This window comes from Meriones unguiculatus, chromosome 1, assembly GCF_030254825.1.
Source record: "Meriones unguiculatus strain TT.TT164.6M chromosome 1, Bangor_MerUng_6.1, whole genome shotgun sequence".
NCBI classification, from domain to species: domain Eukaryota; kingdom Metazoa; phylum Chordata; class Mammalia; order Rodentia; family Muridae; genus Meriones; species Meriones unguiculatus.
Genome location: NC_083349.1, coordinates 727,956 through 745,282, shown reverse-complemented (window position 1 = coordinate 745,282; position 17,327 = coordinate 727,956). Strand labels below are relative to the sequence as shown.

Genomic DNA, 17,327 nt, shown 5'->3' with positions numbered 1-17,327 from the left:
CTGCTGAGATTTCCTTTCTGTCCATCCAAGACAGCAATGCTTTCAGTTTTGTAAATATGCTCACAAAGACTTCCTTAAAGCCTTTGCCTGCTCTCACCAATCTCCATAGCTTAGCATCTGTCTTCTGCTCCACACACACCCCAAACCATGATCAAGACACGGTCATGAGGCAGAGAGCAAGGGTAAAATGAGACGAATTACTGGGTGTTTCTTTCCTACAGGAATCAATGTCCTGTACTGCTCATGGCTCAGTGCCTTAGACTGCCTTAGAATTGTGACCACATTTATAGTTTTTATTCTGGGAGGCATTAACTGCTTCATGACAGCAAGAATGGACCCCTACAGTAACATCTTTAGGAGTTATATAGGATGTATATGGTATCTTAAAATTCATTGCAGAAATGTGCTTTTTTTTTTTTTAAGTTCTAGAGTAAGGGCTTTTATAAAGGACCTATCCTTTGTAATGTAAATATTAGCCCTGAATGAAGGCAGTGAACTAGAAGAAATCTGAGGCCCCTTTGTGCACAATTCATGAGAAAGAAGAGATTTATCAGAAACAAAACAAAAGTTACTGTCGTGTAAACCAAGTTATATTTTAGATTGAAGGAATTAATACTACTACTGCTACTTCTAATAATAATAAAGAAGTAGCTTTTTCTGAGGGAAACTGCCTTGCTCCCAGCTTTGGCTCTTAACGAGCCTTAGAATTTTGCTCATGCTGATAACAGGTTCCATGGACTAAAGTCACAAAGCTCAGGTCAATCAGAGCCCTTCTCTAGGAGCCTGAACCGGTGCCACAGAGAGTCAGCAGTTAGATGGAGGTGCTGATGGAAATGGTGGTGTGGCAGAGGAAAGCCGGAGCAAACTTGGTGAGCTAGAGACACAAAGCTCCAAGGTACCTGAGGCCATGGAAACACTGGCTGACTGGGAGAAAGAACAGCCCCTAAGAGAAGGTGAGATACAGACAAAGCTATGGAGCTCTCCACTTGTTTCAGGGTTCCCCCTGCAGTGCTCCACACAGCACTGCCCATTCTCCCACCCGCCTTTTTTTTTAAAGCTAATGTGAAAGAGGCTCTGCTTTTTACAACACTAAGAATTTGCCTTGTAGGCACACAGCCTATAAGTTTGGATGCTCTGACTTGTTTTCTCAACCTATGATGGGTGAAAGTGATATTCATTCAATACAGATGACCCTTTCCTATGCCAGTGCTATTCAGTATGCTTGCAACAGTTAGATAAAGCTCTGTCAGCTCAGTGGTCATAAGGGTAAACAGCTCACACTCTATAGTGGGCTGTGTTGCTAAACCATAATGCTTGGTAAGTAATGTGTAGTAAATGCATTTGACTCACAATATGGTCAGTTGACAATGGGTTTATGTGGTTTTAAACCTATTGGAAGGAAAAGAGCCCCACCTGTACATATTCCTAAGAATTTACTAGGCCTATAATGGTAAGAGAAATGGCTAAAGGATAAATCATTATTACAAAAGCAAGAAGCTTTCGTCTGTCTATTCAAGGACCCACAGATTACTTGATCCATTTATACTCCAGGGCTGGACCTGAATACATGATACATGGGAAGAACAAGTATATAAGAAAATAGATATAAGGGAAATAATAGTAAGAGGAGGAAGAACCTAAGCTAAACACCAGTCAGGATCCCTTCCTGTGCGTGGATAAAGGCAGCATGAAGGACTTCTGTAGAAGGAAAGAAGCTAGTATTTCACACATACCTTTCCACCACTCACTAGCTACTCAACACCTGCTTCCCTCAGCCAGTAACCATCCACGCCGTATTTACGATGCAGTGACGACAGCTAAAGAAGCAGAGCTGAGCTGATTCCCATTCTCAAGACCTCTTGAAGCAGGAAGACAGGATGAACGAAGGACATTAAAGTCCAGCAAAACCAAAGAGTGGAGACACTCAAGGAAGTGGAACTAAAGTTTGGTCAACAGCTACATTCTTTGTTTCTCCCACACCACCCTGTGGTGCTCAGAAGCTGGGAAGACTCTTTGCTTCTCCCACACCACCCTGTGGTGCTCAGAAGCTGGGAAGACTACGCACACCACCCACATTCCTAGGCAGCAGAAACATTCATGTGGCTTGCTCACAGCTGGAGCCAGGGAGCCAGCACTGGCTTGCAGGCTGCAAAGCCCAGAGATAAACCCAAGAGCCCATTGCCATTATTACTCGAGTCCCTGGCATGTCCCGAACACTAACAATGTGTTAGGCTCCACAGCAAATGAGGGGGGCGAGGGGAGCATTCTGGCTTCAAACGCTCACAGCTGTTTTGTAATCTGATAATTGCGCATGACAAACCTCAGACCATAACTCTGAAAATAGCATGACTGTAATCATAACAAAATGGAACAGCCATTGGCAAAATTTGTTTTCTAGTTATCACTTCCAGAAGGAATTCCATAACACTATTAGGGGAAGAGAAGAGAAAACCCTCTCAACTTCCTGCCATGAAACCTCAAAATTATCATCTTCGGCCCATATCCTTTTTTCTCCCATTTCAAAGCTTCCCTCCTTCTGTCTGTCTGCTCCCGTCCCACCTTCTCAGAAACTTGGATCGAGTCATAATTCAATTTTTCTCTCCTTTATCTTCAACTTCTCTCCATCCGGACCCTTTGCCACAGGGCTTAATATATTCAAGTTTTACTTTAATCTTTAAAAAAATAGATCCTTGCTCATATGGTCTTCAGTGCCTTCTAGTTCACAGTCTCGCTTTTTATCTCTGAAGTTGTTCTCTGCAAAGTCCTTAATGAATTCCTAATCACTGCATCTGAAGACCGTGCCTTAGTGCTTACTCCATGGACGCTTCAGCAGCAGGCCACATGGTGGGCCACCCACTCCTTCCGCTGGCCTCTGAAGAGCTGCCTCACCATCATCTTACTTCTTTGGTTATTTCTTATTGTCCATTTTGGATTTGTATGTATCTGTTCATACCTTAAATGTTGGTGTTTCTCACAAAAGTCTTCCCTGTTCCTCCCAGAGTCAACATAGGGAGACATGGTATGGTGCCTCCATACCATTTTCCCTCATTCATTCAAGACTAGTCATTCACTGAAAGTTTTTGATATGATGGCCACTGTCAAAAAGGGCCTGAGAAATCAGCTGTAAACAAAAAAGTACCCACAAGACCTGCTCCAGTGAGCAGACTAGCTCATGAGACACAATGATCAAATAATTACACAAACAAGTGAATAATTATACATGATGAGGCATGCTATGAAAGAAAGGAACATAGATCACAATAATATATATAATTATATAATATGCATATATGAATACATACATGCACACATGCATATATACATATGCATGTAGTATGTATATATACACACACTGTGGAGATTGACCTCTGAGTTAAAAGTCTTAGGATTACATATGTGAGTGAAGACTTTAAGACTTGAAAGCGCACAAGTGGGGGGTGTGGGGGAGAGTTGGCCAGGCATGCCTGTAGTTGCAGCATTTGGGTGGCAGAGGCAGGAGGATGAGGGATTCAAAGTTTGAGTCAGTTGGGCTAGGTGGAACAGGTCTGTGTCAAAACAAAACAAAACATCATAAACAGGACAGCACATAAAAATGAAGTACAATAATGAATTATGAGGGAAGAATAGTACACACTAAACACGAGCAACCCTCAGTCCCTACAGGCCCTTGAAGGATCATTTCTGCTCAAAAATCAGTGGAGCCACTGAAGAGTCCTGAACGGGAGATATCCTAATCATACTGGCAGTGTGGAAAGATTTGAGGCTTTGTTTGTTTCAAATTACACTATTATTTATCTATTTATTTGTATACATGTATGCATGTCTGTGTACGTGCACATGTGTGCTACATCATGTATGTATCATACATGTGAGGGTTTGCACACACATGTGCGTGCACACGAGCACACCAGTGCACACATGCATGAACCCACACAATGAATGTGTAGGTCAGACAACAACCTCTGGAAACTGGTTTTCTCCTCTACCATGTGGGTTCTCAGGATAGAATTCGAGTCTTCAGGCTTGATGGCTAGCTCCTTTCCCACTGAGACATCTCATCGACTCAGACTTTTGCTTCTTGAAGCAAGCTTTTGTTGTACGCTAATGCTTGGTGAAAAAAAAAATCACTTTTGATGCAATGTAGAAAATGGAGTCAAAAGGACATGAGCAGGTATGGGGTGAGCAGCCATAGGCTTTTGTAGCATTCTAGATGGAAGAGGCTTAGACATTGGGCCTGGGAGTGGGAGTGGTTTGACCTGAGAGATATTTAGAAGGAAGTGAAGTGAAAAGGTCTAGGAAGAAATTTCTTAGTTATCTAATGCTCTCTTTGAGCCTCACACCCAATCCTGTCCCTTACCCTTACCCTACTCACCTTTCATCTAGATCATTATTTCTGAAAGTGTTGCCTCAGGGGGCTTCTTGTAAGACCACAAAGTTGTCCAAATATAAGTCCTTTTCTTGAGCTTTTATAAGCAAACAGTGCAAAAATTCCAGACCTTTTTCTCCCCTTTTAATGATAACCAACTGAGTTATAAAAAGGTACTAAAATTTGTTAGTCATAAACTAAAATTAGCTCTTAACTGGAGTTCACAGAAGACTCTAATTTGGTTTTCTACTAAGAAGTCTGTCTGCCAGGCAATATTTGGCAATGCTGCAAAGCCCCTGCACATAACACACACAGCTATTTGGCATGCTCACCATTTTTAGGAAGGATACTTTGCTATTGGCACATTACCAGTGATGTTTGGAGCTGGTCATGGTTTATGGTGCCTGGCATTTATGTATTTTAATTACAAATTATGATTTAAGAAGTACAATCATGATCAATTTAATATGGTGTTATTCAATTAACTCTAGGGCGCAAAGGCAAGAGCAGCAAGAGCACCACTCTGACCTTATTCCTATGGCCCGCCTCCCTCCCTCGCCAATCCAGAACAGGAGCAGTAGGCCCCAGCCTCAGGAGCATTATACTTGCTTTGCCATCTGTCTGGAAGGCTCCCCACCCCAACACCAAACCCAGTGATCCCATACCTCCTGTCTTTCCTGAAGGTCCTTGCTGTGTTCTTGCCTCTATGAGGCTGTGTCTGAGTACCTTATTTAAATTATAATCATCTAGACCCCAGAATATCCAACTACAGCACCCTGATTTGTTTTCTTCTTGGCAGCTACTACCTCCTAATACACCACGTATTTTATTTATTGACTTACTGACAAGTTACCTCCACATAGAAAATAAGCTCCATGAGAGCAAGAGTTTTTATTTCTGTCATTTCCTTCTATATTACAATACCTAGGACAGTACTGCTCGGAGTAGACAGCAGCTGAAGTTACTGCATCAGAAAGAGTAGCTACCCCAAGAGGATCATAACCTCTCAGTCTCCTAAGCCACAGATGCACTTAATTCAAGTCCAAATCATTCATAGCCCTGCTGCTAGAGCAGCCACACACAGGAACCCAGAAGAACACATTTACACATGTATTTCCTTGTTACCAGACCCCACTAAGTCCCATCCCAGGCTTACTCCTTCTCACCTTTCAAACACATTCAAGTGAAACCTCCAAAGAAGAGTTCATGCATTCAGACTAATATTTGACTAATTTCTTTTCACAATTAAATATATGCAAGGTTTTATCCAAGATGAACAAGAATACAGATTTGATCCCTGCCACAGCAAAGTTTACACAGTGGTAGGCATGTCACCCTGTTCTGTTTCCAGAAGGTGGACTTAGTCTTTTATAGGAAAATATGAATGTTGTATTGAAATTTGATAGACACACAAGAAAGAAAAAGGAAATTTAAGACAGGCCAACGAGAAGCAGAAGGCAGTACACAGGAAAGGCTATACCAGCCATTTAGCAAGAGCCATTTTAAGGGCCTAGAGGAGAAAGATTGTGTCTGCAGAGAGATAGCAGATCAGTGTACTGATGGAAGAGTTTGCAGACAGTTAATGCCAAGGTCTGAAGTATACTGGGTAGCAATGGCCATCCCATTAAAGGACATCTGGGCCCTACGAACCCAGACTTTTGAGACTTTGAGAACAACAGGAAAAAAAAAAAAAATAAGCAGGGCTGGAGAAATGATTTGGCTATTAAGAGCATGCACTGCTTTTGAAAAAGACCTAGGTTTGATTCCCAAAGCCCATGTTAGGTGCCTAACAACCATCTGTAATTCTAGCTCCAGGGGTATCCACTGTCATGACATGAACAAATAGTTTAAGCTTCTTTCTATCCTCTCTCCCAATCCTGATCTTTCCTTACCACAATGAGCTTCTAAGTCCCACTGTCTTCCTCCTGAAGCCTTTCTACTGCTCTAACCTGCGTGCCTTTCTCTCCTTCAGCCCCAAGAATCCTTCATCCTTCTGCTCTCCATTATTCTGGGAGACAGACAATGTCACAAGCGTGTCTAGGTAACCCTATACCTTAGTACTTAGTACTGATATAAATTGAGTCACAGTGAGACAAGACCATGATAAGTACAACCCAGAACAATCTAGCCCTTCCTTACAACACACTACTATTTATATTGTACTAAAATATCCCTTCCCTCCAGCAGACAGTGCTGATGTGTTCAGGGCCCATGGCCTACATGTCTCTCCTTCCTATCTGTTGTTACCTCTTTCTGCTTTTAATGTAACTAGTCACTGATGGGACTGAAGAAACTCATTCTGTTCAAACTACAAGTTGCTAGGAAAAAAAAATCATCTGTGGTAAGAGAAAGCAGACCAGTGGTTAGGAGCTTTGGAGAACTCAATTGGACTAAGGCATAAAGACTTTCTTGTACAACTCTGTCAAAAATTGAAGCATACAAAAGAATCTAATTTATTATATGTAACTAGCTAGACCTTGGTAATGTCAAGTTAGAACAAACTGCCTATAAGTTAAGGGTCACCTGCGTTAAGCACAATGCAAGAGTTCAAAACATGCTAGCCTCAAATCCAAGAATAGATAAACTCTCAGTGGCTACAGAATTCTATGATCGATGGGTTCTTCTGCTGTAGACGCCCAGTGTAAGAGAAGCAGAGGACACAAAGTTAATATGCAAGAATCTGTGAAATATGTGAAGTCATAAATATTATGGATACAGATTTGCTCTCCAAATATACCTAAGCTAAAGCATAGAAAAGTTAATTAAAAAACAAAAAACAAAAAAACGAAAACAAAATAGAAACCCTGCTAGAAATTACAGAAGCAGTTTCTGAAGAACAGAGTCTTTTATATCCCAGAATGCTCCTTGAGAACCTGAGACAAGCTTATCATCTGTGATGATGCCGGGGGGTTGGGGGTGGGGTGGGGTTTTACTCTCCTGTGAGAAGGGATGACATCTTGCTAGGTGACATAGACATAACGTTCATGTGGCTAAGTGGATGAGGGGCTCATAGGGAGGTGGAAATTCGTGTTTAAGGTCATGGAATATGGTTGGGAAAAGGGTCTTTATCTTCCTCTTGTTTGACATCTTGCTCCAGACTCCTGCACACACTCTATTCTCTTCCACATCTCCTGAACAGTTAGTTCTTTTGTGTCCCATCTGTCCTCCCATGTGGTAAATGGCCTCTTGTCCCCACTTAGCACTGACCATGCAGTAGTGTTGAACAAAAAATCCTCTGGGATAAGAATGAGAGGGCAACGTGAATGAGACTGAAGGACGCAGGAGAGGGAGGGAGAGCTAAGGGGGTGTATTAGATAGGATGGGTCATTGAAGCGGTGGAAATAATAAGAAAATACGTATTCGGGTAAACGACAGTAGGTTCAGGAAAATACGGGATAGGAGGACAGGATTTGTGAGAGAGAACAGGAAAATCAGGTCAGTGGGAACACAAGAGAGAGAGGTTGGAGGTCAACAAGGAATAATTGGCGGTTAAGGTCAGAGGTCATCAGAAAACAGCAGGCAGCAGTATGACATTACCTGCTTACGCGTCTGTTTCTGAGGCATTGCTGCAAAAGTAGAAAGCACCTCAAACCCTGAAAAACCTACAAAACGCTCCCTCTCCTGGGGAGAAGTTTCTCCCTGGCCACACACAGGAAATGCAGACTCTCTTCCACTTCAATTCCCAGTCACCAAGGGTTCTTCAGGGACAGCTGTCGTTGTGGGTCCCGGCGCCCTTGTAGAACAGCGCCGGCTCCTCCTTGACGCGGTTACCCAGCAACCGACAGGCACCAAGGGCGCAGGCGCACCCAGCACCCCCGCCCGGCACGAAGAGGAGGCGGAGCTTGAACGTGCAGGGAGCCACTGACTTCGCTAAGCCCCGCCCCCTCGGCGAAAACTACGTCCGCCCGCCGCGCGCACTGGGAGCTCCCGCAAATGGGAAGGGCTGGGGACGACAGACCCCGCCCCCTCATGAATAATGCAGCACCCGGGCGGTGTCCCGGACCCGGAAGTGGAGTTGCAGAGTCACCGCAGTGGCTGAGCTGCTGACAGGAGGCGGCGGCGGCGGAGGAGGAGGCGAGGCAAGACCTGCGGCTCCGCGGGGCCACTGCCGCCGTAGCTCTAGGCAACCCTACGGAGCTACGCCGGCCTCAGTCAGCCCGCGAGCCCATCGCCGCCTGTCCGTCCTTCCATCCGCTCATCCGCCCGACTGGTCTGGGCGGCCTAGTCTGCAGCGTCTGCCGGGCTTCTGGGGCCGCCGCCCCGCGCGGTCCCCTCGGCGTCCTCTGGCCGCGCCCGGCCCCCGGCCCGCTCGCCCGCCGGCACCATGATGGAGGAGATCGACCGGTTCCAGGTGCCCACCGCGCACTCGGAGATGCAGCCGCTGGTGAGGGGGCGGGCAGCGGGCAGGCCAGGGCCGGGGAGGGGCGACGCCACAGGGGAGGGAAGAAACTAGGCCGCGGGTGTTGTGCGAGGGGGCGCCATCTGATATGGCTGGGGGAAGTCCTGAAAACGCATCCCCGGGGGAGGGAGACTTGCAGAGCCAGGAAACCATGGGAGATTACCTGCGGTTATTAGGAGCGAAGGACTTGGAAGGACGGAGGGCACAGAACGCGGTCGGATAGGACCGAGGGAAGCACGGTAGTGCGCACCGTTAGTGAAGGCCTATTGAAGGCATGTCACAGGGCACCTTTGGCAGCGAGCCCAGGGAGTCGAGATGTGGGTGGCTGAGAAAGGCGTTTAGTCCTCGAGGCCTGTGATGCTCAGGGCGAGGGAGGAGGCCAGGAGATGAGTCTGAGGAGAACTGGAAATAGGCTTTTAGAAAAGGAGAGGCCTTTCCAGCGGTCCTTTAGATAAAGATAGCAAAGCTGAACAGGAACCAGGCACCGATGGGAGCAGAGGTTCGGGGCAGGACCCCGGAATTCCCTTCTCGAGAGAGGAGCCTCAGTTGGAGCTGGGGACATCGGAATTGGAAGGGGGAGAACGAGTGATGGCTAGATGGAGAATCAAGGGTGTCCGTGGGAACGCTAAGTATCTCCAGGATAGGAGGTTAAGCTGTACTGGAGCGGCTGTGCCAAGCGGTTCGGAATTTGGAAGAGCCCCTGTCATCTTAGGTCTACGTGCTTGGAGTCTTTGCAGGGTGGGGATCCTGCCTCGGTCTGCGGTCCTGGAGTCAGGCAGGAATGATGTCATCGATGCCGGCTCCGAGAATGGAAGGGGGAGGGTGATGCCAGTTTGTGGAGGCATGGCCTAAAGAAGAGGATGCCTGCTGGCCATTGTCCTGGGACTACCTGACTGTCATCGTTGTCAGCAAATGGTAGGAAAGCCAGAGGCCTCGCCAGCTGGCCTAGAGAAGGGTGAGGGAAAGAATGCAGTTGCAGTGTTCATCCACTTAACTCACCTTGGGGCCTGTGCTAGCAAGAGCTTAAAAAAAAAAAAAAAAAGGCAAGATAGGCCAGGAACCAAAAGGTATGGCTGCCTTGTTCAAAGTGTCTTTCCTGTATGTTAGGTTCTTCCCTTGGGCCCTCAGCTCCCCAATGACAGATGATATGCTTTGTGGTTTCCTAGATAAGTACTTGCCTATTATAGTAGCCAAGGTGGACCACAGTGGGAAGGTAGAAACTATGGCAATCTTCGTGCCAGTTTGCTGGATAATTAGTTGGAGATAAAGTGTCATCTTGTACATTTTGTGAAGCTGAAACAGATGGGCTTTATAGAAATGTACAATATTGGACTGACAGATGCTACAGGACCTTTTCCTACTTGATGCTACTACTGAACTATTAGGAACCAGAAAATATCCAGGAAGAAGTTTGTTCTGTGATTGTAAAAAAGGACCTTGGGCTAAGTTAGTACTTGCTTAATAGGTTCCCTGTTCAACTAACCTTGTTTTCAAACTAGGGAATCCTTCCAGTTCTAAGCTAATAATGTGTGGCCGAAAAGGGCCTAGGTTCCACCCAGTAAGCCAAGGGAAGGGGGTAGTTCTTGTTTCTCATCTTTGGTTCTCAAGATAACAGCTGTGCAAGGAAAGAGAAGAACAAGTAAGGCCAACAGGATTACACAGTTGTCCTCAATGACTGTTGTTTCTTGTTCCTCTTTCTTAATCATGGGTAGAAGAATCCAGGATTGTTCTGTTTTTTGTGGCTCTAAAGCAGAGAAGTTTGTGGTGAGGAGGAGCTTATTAGAAGAGCTGTAGCTGCCCCCCCCTTCTTTTTAAAAGCTATAGTATGCAAGAGATTTCTGTGTTGAGGCTGAGGGAATCCTAAAGAAATAACAATATAGTCTCACACTTGGGGGTCATAGACAGTACCCTATTTCTTGACTCTCTTCCCATATTGGAGTCTAGAGACAACCCCCCAAACGCCTTAGGTGCTCTTCATTCTGTTGAGAACAGCAGAATCATGTGTAGCATTTCCACAAGAACCCTCATTCTGGTCATAAGGAATCAAGAAGTCACAGCACAGAGGAAGAAGGCAGAAAGACCGTCAAAATGAGGGTCCCGGGCTCAGGTCCACTGTAACCTTTTCCACTTTTGCTATTATTTATGGGGACCTCTAGGAAGTCTCTTTCCTCCTTGAACTGTTTTTCCAATTACAAAACAAACACAAACTATTCATTTAATGTTTAATCAGAAGCTCCTTGTTCTCCCTTCCAAAGAATATCATGGAGCCTGATATATTGACTCAGAAAATTGACTTACCAAATACTTATTGAACATTTACTCTATTCCAGAAACTACACAAGATATCAGGGACACAGTGTTTAGCAATAGAAGTTCAGATGGGGCCCTGGCCTGGTGGAACACACAGTTCACTAGAAGCTTATTTCTCTTACTCACTCTATGAGAGTTCCCTGAGAGCAGAGTGGTGTCTGCCTCCTTAGACCCCAAGAAAAGACAGCAGCCCCAGTATTGGCCCCTTTCAGGACCTGGGTGTACAGACAGAGACCTGTGTCTTGGGCTCCATCATCAAATAACCCTCCCCACCCACAGTACTAAGGAAATGCAGGGGCTATTCCTCACTTGGAAAGATGGTCAGTGGGAGAAGCATTTTTGTTTGTTTGTTTGCTTAAAGAGTTTAAAGAGAAACTCATCTTGAAACAGAGGCTTGGCAGCAGATCAGAGAGATGGTACAGCCAGTAGATCTGGGTGTTTCCAAGGTGCTAATTTAAGCATTAGCTCTCAGCTAGTGGGAGGCAGAGAAAGAAATCCCTGCCCTATTGTTGCTGCTGCTGTTACCACAGCTGCCTGTAGCCTCCTGTCTGGGGTGGGAGTTTGCCCAAAAGGAGCGGCTTCCCTTCATTCCCTATCATGCCAATTATTTAATTGGCCCGGCTGCATCTCAGCAGCTGAACCAGGCCCCAGCCTATCTCTGAGCTCCCCAGGGTTTCTTCTTGCCTCCTTAGGAAAGAAATGAAAGCTCTTCTTGGTGACCTATTCCCTGGGCTCTGCTCCTGCTGTGTCTTCCAGAAACTTTGGAATTGGCCCATTTGTTTCCCAGCTGTGCCGTACACCTTACTGATCCAGGGAAACTCCCTGATACCCAGGGCTCTGTTGAGCAACTGAGTAGTATCTGGGCTGTTGTTGGTTTGAGTGGCAGGCACAGGCCCTCTGGCCTGTTGTCTGTTCAGCTGGTTGGTGCAGCCACATAATCTACATCTTGGAAAAGATTTGTTGCAAGAAAAACAAATAGAGCTCTTGAGTATTTAATTTCATCAATAACACTCTGCGTCCTGTGCTGTCAGAGGCATAAGATATTTACAGAGTGGCATATGGCAACAGATGTGGTCCCTGCACGCTTGAGAGAATGCTAGTCTAGCCTCACTGAAACCAGATTACCCATTTACTCATTTGTTTAGTTCATGAGAGCTTGCTACATGCCTGCTCAGTTCCTGGTACTTTGCAGATACAGAGACAAGTAAAGGCTCTGCTTATGGATCTCCAGAGGAAGGGTGGGCTGGAATGATGACAGGAGAGTTTATAGATTATGTCAGAATGAGTAGCAGTGCATGGTGGTCCTGAGAGTGAGGACCACCTGACCATTCTGACTATCTGACTGTTGGAAGTCTGAGCTGGAAGAGGATTTAGACTTCTGTTGCCTGCTGACTCTAAGGGATGGGCATTGCCAGGGTGTTAACTCAGGGGGCTGGGTCAAAGGAGCTTCTGACAGTGGAAGAGAGAATCACAATGACAGTAGTCAGCACTGTGGAAGGCCAGCCTCTATGTATGCTTTGCTCTCAGTGCCTTTAAGTTGTTCCTTGTAGTCAGGGTGGTTTTCCTGTTCCAGGGTAGATCCTCTTAGTAAGTTCATGTGGTTCCTGGAGAGAGAACATTCCTTTCTGTCTTCCTCTATGGAAAACTGGGGTTAGGTTTGCCAGGGCCTTAGTATTTAACTACACAGCTCCTCCTTAAAAAAAAATTAAAAAAAAAAAATATATATATATATATATATATTAAGAAAGATCCTGGATGCTGTGTTGGGCTCAAGAACATAGACTCTCACTGCAGGAGTTTGTTCAGAGCAGGTTTGATTGAGGCATCATGGGATAATGAATACCACAGGAGAACTAAGAAGAGCTCAGTGCAAAGGTGGGCTCCAGTCCAGTGGTAAGGGAGGGCTTCATAGATAACCAGATCTTAGAAGAGGATTAGGAACCCCAGTCTAACATGGTACAGGAAAGGCACGAATTCCAGGCAGTGGATGTGGAGGAAGAAACAGTAGTACATTTGGGATGAATTAAACGCTGTAATTACGAGAAACAAATATGAACTTAGGTCACACTCCAGTGGTGAATGAAGTTGGAGGGCGAGAAGTCAGCAGGGACGTGGGTGAGAGGTGATCCCAAGCAGATGGTGTGGGGGCACAGATGTGGATAAAGTGCAGTGGCAGGACATGGAGCCTCTTTAGAAGTGGGGTGCAGAGCTAGGGGATCACATGTCTCCAAGGTTTCTGATATGGGCATTTGAATAGAGGAAAGGACCATCTCAGGAAATGTGGAAGCCACACCCCTGCTTTAGAGACTTCTTATAACATAGAAAGTGTCTCTTTTCCTTTGCTCAATTTCTGGGATTAGAGCGGACTTGGGAGTTCTAGGAAACCAAACATTAAGATGACAGTGACCACTCAGCCTCAGAGGGTCACTGAGATATGTGCTCCTTTAAATATTTCTCTCTCTTGCAGCGGGCTTTGCTAAGTACAAGAGAATTGGTGGCAGCAAGAAACCGTAGCAGGTTTTAAATTTATTCATTTCTAGATAGAGTCTCATGTAACCCAGGATGGCCTCCAGCTCAGTAACTAGCTAAAGATAATCTTGAATTCCTGATCCTCCTGCCTCTGCCTCTGTGTGTAGCCAAAAATGATAATCACAGCATAGCCAAAGATGACTTTGAACTTTGGATCCTTCTCCCTCTACCTTCCAAGTGCTGGGATTCCAGTGTAATCTGCAATCCTATGGCCTGTGTAAGTTTCTGGCCTGACTTCATATCATTTATTTGGGCAAACTTATGGCTTGATTTCTGCACCCTATCACTGGTTTATTCTACAATGACTGTGTGCAAGCTCCAGCATTATCTGCAAGAGTCATACCAGGAAAGGACACATACCTCCCTTTTCTGAGATTGCATCACATACCCTGCAAGCTGTACTTAGAGTTGGAACCTGGGTGCTACTTCATTGCAGGCAAGGAGTAGCAAAGAAACAGGCTTCCCTTACGGGTGGCTTGGCTTCTCAGAAGCTTCCAGAGTGGTTTGACAGGCAAGTGATCCCATGGTAGCTGACGTATAGGCTGAGTCATTCATAGACCCTAAACAACGCACTGCCCTTAACTTCTGGTAGTCCAGAGTGAACAGGAATTGAAAGTAGAGACTTTTTTTTTTTTTTTTTACTTGAACTTGATTAGCTTCTGGGCCCTGCTCCCCTCTGGGAAAGGGCAGAGCTGTACCTCAGTTGATAGAGTGCTTGAACAGGAAACCTTTGGTTCCAGCCTCACCACTTACAAACTGGGTGAGGAAATGCACACTTGTAATCCCATCACTTGGAAAAGGGAGGCAGGAGGATCCAAAACCCAAGGTTATCCTTGGTCACATAATGCATTCAAAGCCAGCCTGTGTTAAAAAGCAAAGAGCAATGGGCTGGAAAGATAGCTACGTGGTTAAATGCTTGCAGCTCTTATAGGACCCAAATTTGGTTCACAGCACCCACATTGTACAGCTCATAACCACCGGTAACTCCAATCCCAGGGCATCCCACATCTCTGTCTTTCACAGGACCCATATACACTCGCAGAGATGCACACACAGGCACAGAGAAAGAGCAGAGGGAGTTTTGTCTTGGTTTTTGTTGTTGTGTGTTTGTCTTATCAACTTTACACAAGCTAGAGTTATCCGAGAAGAGGGAACCACAATTGAGAAAAATGCTTCCATAAAGTTGGCTTTACAGCAAGGCTGTGGGGCATTTTCTTAATTAGTGATCAAAATGGGAGGGCCAAGCCCATTGTGGGTGGCACCACCACTAGGCAGACAGTCCTGGGTGTATGAGAAAGTGGGCTGAGCAAGCCATGAATAGCAAGCCAGTGAGTAGCACTCCTCCAGATGTCTGCCCTGACTTCCCTCGGGGATAGATAGTGACCTGAGAATCATAAGCTGAAATGAACTCTTTCTCTAAGTTGCTTTTGTTCATGGTATTTTATCACAGCAGTAGAAACCCAAGACAAGACTTATGTCTGGAAAGGGGACATGGAGACTACTTCTTGGGTTTAGCTGTACTGTGCCTTTTAGACGACTGTGGGAAAAATGTACAAGGAGCAGCAAAGAGGGGTGAGAATAGAAAGATGAGGCCAAGGCAGTTAACCAGAGGTTCTGGTGGAAGGAAGAAAAGGTGTGGCTAGTAAATCTGGTAGAATGAGTTCGTAATCCCAGCACTGGAGGGACAGAAACAGGTGGATTCCTGGAGCTCACTGGCCAGCCAGTCTAGGCAATCTGTGAATTTCAGGGTCAGTGAAAGAGCCTGTCTCAAAAACTAAAGTGGAAGTGATAAGGGAAAAACCTAATGTTGATCTCTGCCCCCAGTTGTGCTCACACAAATGTGTGCACACATTGACACACACATGCGCACAGCCCGCACAAGCACACCCAAAGAGCGGGAGAGTCGGCCTGCTGGGTAAGCATACTGGCAGCTCTCCCAGAGAACCCAAGTTCAGTCCCTACCATTCACATCAGGTAGCTCGACGCTGCCTGCACGCCAGGTGGGGCAGCACAGGCGTTTAATCCCAGCACTCAGAGGCAGAGGCAAGAGAATCTTTGTGAATTCGAGGCCAACTAGGGTGAGTTCAAGGACAACTAAGGTTACACAGAGAAACCCTGTCTTAAAAAACAAAACCCTGGCCTGGTTGTTCTTCCAGAGGTCCTGAGTTCAATTCCCAGCAACCACATAGTGGATCACTCACAACCATCTATAGTGAGATCTGGTGCCCTCTTCTGACCTATAGGCACACATGCAGGCAGAATACTGTATACATAATAAATAAATAAATCTTAAAAAAAAAAAAAAAGAAGGGCTGGCGAGATGGCTCAGTGGTTAAGAGCACTGTCTGCTCTTCCAAAGGTCATGAGTTCAGTTCCCAGCAACCACATGGTGGCTCACAACCATCTATAATGTGAACTGACTCCCTCTTCTGGCAGGTGTAAATGCAGATAGAACACTCATATAAATAAATAAATCTTTAAAAAAAAAAAAAGAAAGAAAACCTGCCTATAACTCCAGCTCCAGGATGTCCAATATCTTCTTCTGGCCACTGTGGGCATTTTCACATAGCACACACATCTATACAAACAAACAAATAAAAAATTTTAAAAAAATCTAAATTTTAAATAAGTCAGAATCCTCAGACTTTTCTTTTCTTTTTTTAAATAATTTATTTCCTTTTATATTATGTGCATTAGTATAAAGATGTCAGATCTCTAAGTTACAGATAGTTGTGAGCTGCCATGTGGGTGCTGGGAATTGAACCCGGTTTATTTGGAAGAGCAGACAGTGCTCTTAACCAGTGAGCCATCTCTCCAGCACCAGACTTTTCATTTAAAAAGATTTACTGAATTGCTGATCATGAAGTACGCACATGTAATACCAAAGCTGGGGAGGCTGAGGCAGCAGGATCTAGCTTGAGATACACAGCAAACTCCAGGCTAGCATGGGCTACATACTGACACTGTGGAAGAAACAAAGCTGAATAACACATAAACTGTGAAGTGAGAATCTGTATATTTCACTATGTGGTTAATTTTAGTCTAATTACAGGCAGGCGGTAAGTTACTTATGGTTCCCATATTAATTGTATCCCTATAAAGGAATTAGTGAGTCATCAGCCAAAAATGACTTAGAGCTGCACCTCCTATAGTAAGAGTATTGATCTTTTGGAATACTTAAGATAAAAAAGGCTTCCTACCCAAATTTCTTGGGAAAACATTACCTACTCTATCCTGCTGCAGTGTTTACTAGCATGTTAAAGGCTTTAGGAAGTCCTGCAGTGAAGCAGCATCTTCAGCTGTTAGCTCAGTGTTTCCCAAGATTTATACATGCATGCATATATCTATATATATTTGAAACAAGATCACAGTGGCCTTGGCCCTCCCCCCAAAAAAATTTGCCTGCCTCTGCTCTTGAATGTTGGGCTAAGGAGTACACTACCACACCAGGCCAGAACATTGTTTTAATGTTACAGTACTGACATCTCAGGGAGCCAGTGTGTTTTATGGACTAGTCTCTGGCTTAGAAGAGTCTATTTCATGTACATGAGTGTTTAGTTTGTGTTCCATGTATGTGCCTGGGGTCTGCAGGCATCAGAAGAGGGCATGATTTGATGGGACTGGAGTTACAGGTGGTTGTGAGCCACCATGTGTGTTCTGGGGGTCAAACCTAGGTCCTCTACGAGAATAAGTGTTTTTAGCCATTGAGCCATCTCTCCAGCC

At 45.2% G+C, this 17,327-nt stretch overlaps 2 protein-coding genes across 9 annotated transcripts in view; one reads left to right on the top strand and one right to left on the bottom strand.

Annotated features, from left to right (window-relative positions):
• The window catches only part of Dnai1 (dynein axonemal intermediate chain 1), a 67,049-nt gene extending 58,957 nt beyond the window's left edge, over positions 1–8,092 (bottom strand). Inside the window, exon 1 of the mRNA XM_021634426.2 lies at positions 7,904–8,092. Coding sequence (XP_021490101.1) covers positions 7,904–7,930 — 27 coding nt within the window. The 5' untranslated portion in view covers positions 7,931–8,092. The remainder of the gene's footprint in view (positions 1–7,903) is intronic.
• Positions 8,093–8,370: 278 nt separating this feature from the next.
• The window catches only part of Fam219a (family with sequence similarity 219 member A), a 51,506-nt gene continuing 42,549 nt past the window's right edge, over positions 8,371–17,327 (top strand). For 3 of the 8 annotated variants that reach the window (XM_021634419.2, XM_021634415.2, XM_021634414.2), the window contains exon 1: positions 8,372–8,750. In XM_021634419.2, coding sequence (XP_021490094.2) covers positions 8,691–8,750 — 60 coding nt within the window. In that variant the 5' untranslated portion in view covers positions 8,372–8,690. Of the gene's footprint in view, positions 8,751–17,327 lie in introns of all 8 variants that reach the window. The other 5 variants (XM_021634417.2, XM_021634416.2, XM_021634412.2 and 2 more) reach the window with 3 other exon arrangements.